A 9445-nucleotide genomic window follows, 5' to 3' on the forward strand; every position below is an offset into this window, starting at 1 on the left:
AACAATTAATCAACAAAAACAAAAAACTGAAAAACGATAGCAAAAAATCCCAAAAACCGAAAAAAATTTAATAACGAAATCAAAAACGAAAACGAAAATAAATAACATTATACATTATACAATTTTACCACGAAAAAAACAAATTTTGAAAAAAATTCACTTGTCTTTCCTTTTTAATCTTTAACTTTAAAAACATTTAAATTTGAAATCAGAAATTTTGAATTTTTTAATTCTTATATAAATTATAATTTTAATTCTTATATAAATTATAATTTTGATTTAAAATTTAAATATTAAGAATAATTAATTTTCATTTTTAACTTTTAAGTGAATTTATGTATTGCGTGTTACTATTATAACTTAAAAGTTAAAAGTTATAATTTATAAGAATTATATAAGAATATAATATAAAAAAAATATATATTATCAAAAACATTATTTGGAAACAATAGGAAAATAACGTTTTTAAAAACGTTAATCAAAAACAATAAAGAAAAATAACGTTTTTAAAAACGATAATTTTTAAATCAATAAACAAAAACGAAAAAATTAAAAACGTTTTCCATCCCTGGTAGGAATGCACCTATCTACGATCTACCTATCTAATATTAAATATTAATCAGCAAAAAAATATGTGTTGGGTAAAGTACACTTTTTAGAGGTATATAAATTGGGATGAATGTCTTATTTAATTTACCTAATAAATAGGTTTTAATAAATTAAGTTTATGTGTGACTAAACTTCATATTCACTCACAACTTAGGTAGGTACCCATTTACATTTACCTGTATTATTTTGAACGTTATAATAATTTAAAGTACCTATAGGTACTTACCTAAATGACTTGTATTAAAACTTTAAAATTCAACACTGTTTTGTCATATTGTGTTTAAAAAAAACCCAGTAACCAACGATATTACTATTGTACCTACTTATACATTTTCAGTTTCGTCGTTGCGGGTATAGTGAGTACTCATAAGTCGTTAGTCGTTTTTCGATAGTTAATAGTCATTAGTCGTTTCGTTATTTGATAGTGTTAGTCATTAAGTGGTTTTTTGTTAGTTGATCATGGTAATTGTAACCAACTATTAGTCGATTTTTTGGAGTAAAATATAACTATTAGTCGGTTACTCAAATTATTCGGTAGTGCCCATCACTCGTGGGTATACTAGAAATCAGAATTTCGAAAATTAAATTTAAAACTAATAGCATACACATCAATGTCATTTAATGACTAGTCAGCGAAAGTGGAAGTCTGTGCTGCTCACACACACAAAATAATTAATAATTATTATTATAAATAATAAAACGACAGAAGATGATACCAATGAATTAATTAATTAATAATAAACGATAACACTGGTTCCTATTAACCGAAACGTTGAATATAATATGTACCTCGGTACGGTGCATTTTGTTGGTAATGATTCGTCAATGTAACAATGAAATTTAAATTTTGTTATTTTTTAGTTAATATTTTTTTTGGTTTCCAATTAGGTACTTAGTTTAATTAAACATAATATATAGATAGCCGACGCTGTGTGAATATGTAATCGTTAAATCGTTTGGAAGTAACTTACCATTATTTTAAATAGGTACCACGCTTTATTTTTACGTGTTGTGCTCCATCCAATGTAAAGTTGACGAATCTAGATTAAATAAGTTAAAAACCAGGTGAGTCGTGAGTTGTCTTGGTCTATATTAATATGAATTTTATCAATATGAACTCTGGCTATAAGCTTTAATACAAGCATACATGCCGTTATTCGTTGATTTTAATAACATAAAAAATATAGCATAATAATTACTTCAATAGTTCAATAAATTAATCGGTCATCGTTTATTCTATGAGTACAACTCATAAGCTTATAGCCATCTAAAATAAATTCAAAACCACAAATTTCGATACAATTGTCATTTACTTTTTACTATTTTTACAATTTTTTTTTTTTTAATTCATTAAATTTTCAATTTATTTCAATAAAATAGACATCAACATTTAATACACCTAAGGCTATATACTTATAACTTTTTTTCTTATATGCAGAAAAACTTATAAAGGAATCTTGTATCACATTTTCATATCAGAAACCATCCTCAATATTGAAGATCAAAGTTTTAAAAATACTACTTATTTTTAAAATGTAAAAATAATTTTGTGTAAATATTATATAGGTACCTATGATAAATGTGAGCAATAAAAACCTAGTTAAAAAGTTATTATATTTTAAAACTTGAAACCTTAACTAGTAAGTTCATTTTTAAATTAACTAAAGAACTTAGTTTAATTGACTGTTAAAATGTTTGGTAGAAGTACCTTCATACATTACCAGTAGGCAGTAAGTAGTAACACAAGTAGCTTATGAGTTATGATAAGTATATTTTGGCACTAAAGTAGATTTTTTTTATACTTGCCATAAGAAATTATGATTTAGAATAGTAAGTACTTATTAGGTGTTCCAATAATATTAAAATAAATAAAAAATTCTATAATAACAATAATCACAATAATGGACAATAATCTATTTTATTTACTATTATTTTTAAAATTAGAGTGATTAGACCAGTTATCAATTTAAAGGTTCAATATTAATCTATGGCATCACGAAGGCTATTATTGATATTTTAATTACAAAGCAAGTTATGGGCATTTTAAAACTGTAAAATTTGGTACTTTTTAAGTTAGTTAGATAAAGTCAACACATGAGTGTGTAAAGTGCTTTTAACAAATTATACATTTAAATTATATGTTACTTTAAAACATAATAATATATCCATCTTTATCCATTTCTATTCAGATAAAAAAATCAAAATTTTACATGTTTAGTCACATACTGAATATATCTGTATTCTGAATATACCTTTATAAAAATATTATAAACATTTAATTCTCATAATTTATAAATTATAAATTACAATTTTCTTTAATAATGAAAATCCTTAATGGGTGGAGTAGTTTTTCTAGTTTTTAGAACCACTTAGTCTGATCTATATTTTAATTTGGTCTGTATCACAACAAGCTACATAGGTACAGATTCTTGATGGTCATACTTTATGAACGCATTAAGTCCCCCACTCCAGTGGTAGATATATTTTGAAGCACATTTTAACAAGGAACATATTATAGTTAATAAAAACAAAAATTAAATAGTTCTCACAACACAACGGGTATATATTTAAATAAATACATTTTTGTTGTTTTTTTTTTTACAATGTGTTTAGTAAACATCATTGTTAACATATCAACTATTTGATTAACTGTAAATACACGCTTCTGTCGTAGATTTCACATAGGAATTTAATTAGATTAAAACATCTTTGAGAGACAATATTTCTCAAGACCGGGGGAGTGGGGATAGATGAGTAAACAATTGTCACAACCGATTGTGTGGCATTGCGCCCATGCAACTTAAAACTTACAATACACAGATATATTATTCGGTAGAGGGGGAGAAAATATTACTCTTATGGCATCTCAAAGTTGCGTGACACACACAGCAGCGAATGCGCTACGGAAAATACATACAATTTTGAAAAAAAAAAAAAATAAATAAATAAAAAATCATGTTTTTTCCGCGCACAATAATAATAATCATACATAAAATAAAATAATAATAATAATAACTAAAAATAAAATACACACTATACAATAAGAATAAATAAGATGAGAGTTATCATTCGCGGTAAAACGATGGTAAATAAGGTGTTCACGAGAGCGAGAGAAAGAAAATGGAAAAAAAAACAATTGACTGATTTTTTAACGCGATATTCCTACGCGAAAAATTACATAATATGATTATTGATTTGTGTACATATGCCTACAACATAGTAAAAGTATCAAAGTATCTGGTGAAAATGATATAATATATTCAATTTTAGTTAACTATTTTATTGTACAAAAATAAATGTGCGTTGAGCAAGAATATTTTGGTACTCTCTTATGACAAAACAATTAAATACTTTTCATAACTTTGAAAAACACAACACAACGAGTTGACAACAGATTAATTTGAATATAATACAATATATAGTTTTGGCGATAGTTGGTCCTGCAGATATGTGTGAAGATTTTAAGATTAGTCAAATGTTAAATTGTTCTAAGGGCAATAAATAAATAAATAAAACATAGAAACTGATATATTTCTCATTAAATTATTAGAAAAAAAAAAATCAAGGCCAAAAATAAAATATTCTTTAATAAGCCTATAATAAATATCTTCTATATCTAAGAAATAAAAATTCTTTGAAAAGTAATACGTGGGGCAGAGTATTTTTTTCATTTTATATGCCTTTTCATTTTTATTGTTTTTAAGAAGTTTAAAGCAATGATAAATATTATTTTCATTATTTTGTTATTAATAAGACGCGCGGACGGACGTGTAAATAGTAGATGTGACTAGTATATGATCCAATTAAAGAATTTCATAATGAATTTTATTCTTCATTTGATATAATCTAGTTGTTAATAATCCTTGGTAATTTATTTTTTACTCGTTTAAATATTTTTTTATTTTTTTTTTGTTTGTTTATAAATATTGATGATTTACAGATCCGACTCGCCATATAAGGCGGTAGAAAATGACATGTAGTCCAGGGCTCCTGGTACAGCATTGACACCCTTGTATGGAGCCATGCGCTGTATACAATATTCCGCCTGGTCTGGTGGGAGTTCTCGCCTTAGTTCATCGGACAAAATGTATGGCTATAATGAAATTGACATAAAATTTAAAAACAAATTCTTAATATTTTATACAAAATAATTTAATTCTACCTTGTCGCCTGCCAGAATGCGGAACGAATCAATCACTTGTTCAGCAGTGTCAGTGTCTGTGGACTCCCGAGTCATAAAGTCCAAGAAAGCATCAAAGTGTACGTATCCAGTACTATTGGGATCAACTACAGCTAATATGCGTTGGAAATCAATCTCACCCTGTGCATCATAAGTTCAGTGTTAATGTATAAGTATAAAAAAAATACTTTCAACAACAAAATATTATCTACCTGTCTATCCTTTCCAATACTATATCCAATTGACACCAAGCATGATTTAAATTCTTCAGGAGCCAATCGGCCAGTACGGTTCTTGTCAAAATGATTGAAGCTAGCCCTAAATTCATTAAGTTGTTCCTGAGTTATACCCTTGGAGTCTCTGGTCAATATCTGGTTTTCTACTTCATTCACATTACGGTTTATGGATGTCAATAGTTGTTCCCATCCAACACGGAGTGTCTCCATTGTGTATTGAGTATACCTATAAACAATGCATTATTTTCATAGAATTTTGCAAATTTTGTTGTAATAATAAGCATTTGACTCTTACCTGTTTTCGAAGATCATACCCTCTTGTACGGCTTGGTGGATTTTCTCTAATTCCTCAATATGTGGCTTATATGCAAACACATTCTGTTCGTATTGTTTCAATTGGTGCAATTGATCTTCCAGAGAACCTTGCAATCCCATACCGATGGCCGTAACAGCATCCATTTGCCTCTCAATCCAAGGACCCACTTGATTTGACTTCTCCGCAAATTGACGACGTAGCATCTCATTGTCTGCAAAACAAAATCAGTTATAAAACAATGTTGCACATACATAAATTACACCAAAACATTTTAATAATTACTTTGTTGTTTTCTGAGTTCAGCTTGGAGGGTCGTATCTCTTTGGGGCACTAGATGTTTCACTTCAGACCATTTTTTACTTAAGTCCTATATACAGAATACAGATACACATGAAACTAATGTTAAAAATAATGAGTATCACAAAAATTAAACATACACTAGAAGTCAAAGTAGTGTATGGGTTCTGAAGACCACCAGGTATTTGGTATTTTTGTACAGTTGACTCAACATCTTTCACCAGTCCAATGATGGAATTGTACTCTTTGTCAGCATCCGACAAAGTAGCCTTAAATTGTCCATGTGCATCAATCAATCCTTGGATTTCCTCAACGGTGTGTACAATGAACATGTCTACTAAATCTTCACGTGTACCATCCAACCAGTTGTTGAAAGGCTAATTTAATATGAAAATTATTATTAATATTAATTTTTAAGTATCTTAAGAGGCAAAACCAACATTTATTTCTCTGTCTCACGCAAAGATATATGATTTTCTAGTTCAGTTTAGGACAAAGAGACTTATTATACATTTTATAAAGAAGAATCTTCTGGGAATCCGGAATTTGCATGAAAAATGTGCATGATAATATAGCATTTAACTTAATTACTCTTGTTTTTAACCATTCATAACTTATTAAAAAATCAACAAATGTTGGTTTTATGGTCCATTAAGCCAGTACTCAGGACTATTTCTTTGGTTGTACTTACAGCTGCTCTCTTAGCGAATTCCAAATGCAATATATCAATTTTCTCTAATATTTTTTCTGCATCGTCCAAATCAGTTCTGCGTTTCTGTGTCAAGCTACCTAATCTGTCCCATTGGTCACAAATACGTTGACAGCGTATATTTACACTTGTACTGTCATGATATTCCAAAGAACTGAGAACAAATAAAATATAAAAAATGTTATACATTTATAATAAATAGCAATAATACCTAATAATAAAGAATCATTAATTTACTTTAATTCATGTGCAATAGCTGCTATCTGCTCAACTCTGTCTTGATGTGCAGCTAAGTCACTCTCAAAAGCTTCATGTTTCTTTTTCAAAGCCTTCAGATCATTTAGCTTGCATTGCCGGAAGTCAGAGCTCTGCAACATCTCTTCTTTACCGCGTGTCCAATCTTCGTGTGTGTCAGCCTTTGCTTTGAACTTTTGTGCCAAATGTTCTAAACGTTCTAATCTCATCATTTCGGACAACAGCCAATCTTCAAATGACTTTTCTGACTGTTCAAGACCTTTCCATGCATTGGCAATGTCCTAATAAATTCAATTTACAACAATGTCAGTCAATTAGTATTTTTGTGAGGAAGGGGGGAGAGAAAAAAATTACTACGACTTTTACTCACGGAAACCATTTTTCCCTCAGTTGGCATATATGCAGGCCGGTTGGATAAACGCAATTTTGTTTGCAGCGTGTTAAAGTTTGTCTCAAGCTTAGCTTTCTGTTCTACACGTGGGGGCTTATGTTTACGTCTGTAAGTGCGGTATTCTTCGAGCCTTTTCTGCACACCGGACAATGAATTGTCAGCCTGTCGACTCTGCAACCATGGCAATGTACGCCTGATCCATTCCAAAAGCTAAAAAATAGATGATAAAAATTGAATGTCAACAAATTTCGATCTTCCCCAACAGTTGTAACTCGTAAATAATATACTCACATCACTAGCCAAACGTTCGTATTCCTCCATCAAACGCTCGTTCTCCTGGTTCACTTTGAGTACTTTGCAAATTCTGTTTGCTGCGGTCTCGGCCTATAAAACGTCCAAAATTATACAATCATAATTCGTAATTCTGTTAAGAGGATGTCAGAGTGATATTTGTTTTCTCTCCCCGACCCACCTTTAGCAGCACCATAAGAACTTTACCTGTGTTCTACATTGATTTTTTCAGGATATTTTTATTTGTATACAATTTATTAACATTTTTAAATTGTAATAATTTACAACCACAGAACTTACATAAAAATAAAAATATAATAAAATAGCCAACGTATGGACATAGGTTTCAATGTTCTCAAATTCAAGTTTGATAATAGGTGAATTCACTCTAATATTAAAAGTTTATTATTATTAAGAACAGGGTTGGTTCTGTTAAACATAAATGTTCTGTGTTACCAGTGGGCCAGAGAGAGAAAACAAATGGTGCACTGACATCCTCTTAAGATATTAGTCACAAAAAGCTATAAAGGTAAAAGGCACAATTACCTTCTGGGCTCCAGAAAAGCAATGGTAATACGATGAAACATAAGTCATTATGGCTCTTTCGTCTGGCATTGCCGTATTGGTCATATCTATCAATGTTATAACAAACATGCGCATGTTAGATTCACTCAAAACTCAAAAGCAATCAAAATTTTAATTTAGTGTTAAGTATATTATATACAATAGTATTGTTCGCATGTTCACAAGAGGTATTTAAAAAGAGTATTCAATTTTATTTTATTAGGCTCGCGATTTTTCATTTTTGAATTGCAACCTTTATGATAGTTCAATAATGTTTTCTGCAGTTCTTAAAATTAATTTTGTATTATCTATAATTATTATATCAATAGCAGATTTTTATCATCAATCACTAATACAATATCTTGATCTCCTAAAATGTCTAATGACGAGTTTACACAAATTTACGTTATTATAACAATAATTTTAGCTTACAATTTATATAAATACTAAATACCATATTAAGGTTATAATATTATTATCATCTGTAATTTAAAATTAATTATATTTTTGGTATTCTTATCATTATGAATTACTTGTTACAGGTACGTAATAAGTATGTGGCATGCTAAAATCTTCAAATTGTAGACCTGCGTGAACATATTAATTTAAAAAAAAAATTCAAACGACGCCATTTAGTTTTTACAAATTATTAGTAGGTATTACAAAAATAATTTTTGTTTTCATTAATAAAGAGACAGTTGTAAAATGTTTAATATATGTACACAATCATAATATAATTAGATATTTGCAAAGAATCGTTTTATGCTTGATTCGTCACTATATAAAAATATTATATATATATTATATAATATTACATATTACGTAGTTAGGTTACTATAGACTATAGTATTGTATATTCACAATTGGCATATAATATTATATTATACACCAAGGAAATAAAAAGTATTCTAAAATTAAAATTATTTAACTATCACACAAAACGCAGACGTTTATTATTATTGAGAGTTTGTTAGTGTTTGGTTCACAAGGGATAAAAGCGGGATACACGCGTTTTTACCTGTTGCGCCCCTTGGAATGCGTGATAATAACACGACACATAGGTCATGATCGCGCGTTCGTCCGGTTTTGGAGTATTTATCAAATCTACAGAAAACACGACCGTGAAAAGTTTTCATTTAAAACATATAAATATAAAATCGCGATAAATGCGCACGGGTGTTACTACTGGTAACAAGACGAAAATGGCGCCGATGACGATGGTAATATTAATATTATTGGGAGGAGCACGAGGGACACGACGAAGTATATACAATAAGTCACAATAGTGATATATGTATTAATTATATAATGTCTTGTTACGCAACATTATACGATAACGAACTAGCAGTACGTACCTTCAGGATCCAACATGCGAGGTATGTCCAAGTACTTCTCGGCGACGTCGAACGCGGTGTTCAAATTCTGCAGGGGATTGTCCTTAGACAGCTTATGGTAATCAATGAGATCGGGCCGATGACGGTGAATGAGGGCGCAGAAGGCCAAACCATCCTTGAAACTGGAATTAAAATATGGGCGGTATAAGAAACAATAATTAAATATTTAAATTATCTAGAATTTTTCGGGGGGGGGGGGGGGG

The 9445-nt window shown here is 29.5% G+C and overlaps 1 protein-coding gene across 3 annotated transcripts in view; it reads right to left on the minus strand.

The window, feature by feature from the left end:
• Positions 1 to 3143: 3143 nt before the first annotated feature.
• Positions 3144 to 9445, minus strand: part of LOC100159279 (alpha-actinin, sarcomeric) — a 38781-nt gene continuing 32479 nt past the window's right edge. The window contains exons 4-16 of one of the 3 annotated variants that reach the window (XM_016801559.2): positions 9204 to 9364; positions 8857 to 8952; positions 7831 to 7916; positions 7285 to 7377; positions 6973 to 7203; positions 6585 to 6883; positions 6330 to 6501; positions 5779 to 6015; positions 5624 to 5708; positions 5321 to 5552; positions 5002 to 5251; positions 4772 to 4930; positions 3144 to 4702 (exon numbers count right to left, since the gene is read on the minus strand). In XM_016801559.2, coding sequence (XP_016657048.1) covers positions 4544 to 4702; positions 4772 to 4930; positions 5002 to 5251; positions 5321 to 5552; positions 5624 to 5708; positions 5779 to 6015; positions 6330 to 6501; positions 6585 to 6883; positions 6973 to 7203; positions 7285 to 7377; positions 7831 to 7916; positions 8857 to 8952; positions 9204 to 9364 — 2260 coding nt within the window. In that variant the 3' untranslated portion in view covers positions 3144 to 4543. The remainder of the gene's footprint in view (positions 4703 to 4771; positions 4931 to 5001; positions 5252 to 5320; positions 5553 to 5623; positions 5709 to 5778; positions 6016 to 6329; positions 6502 to 6584; positions 6884 to 6972; positions 7204 to 7284; positions 7378 to 7830; positions 7917 to 8856; positions 8953 to 9203; positions 9365 to 9445) is intronic. The other 2 variants (XM_001950723.4, XM_001950698.4) reach the window with 2 other exon arrangements.

This window comes from Acyrthosiphon pisum, chromosome A2, assembly GCF_005508785.2.
Source record: "Acyrthosiphon pisum isolate AL4f chromosome A2, pea_aphid_22Mar2018_4r6ur, whole genome shotgun sequence".
NCBI classification, from domain to species: domain Eukaryota; kingdom Metazoa; phylum Arthropoda; class Insecta; order Hemiptera; family Aphididae; genus Acyrthosiphon; species Acyrthosiphon pisum.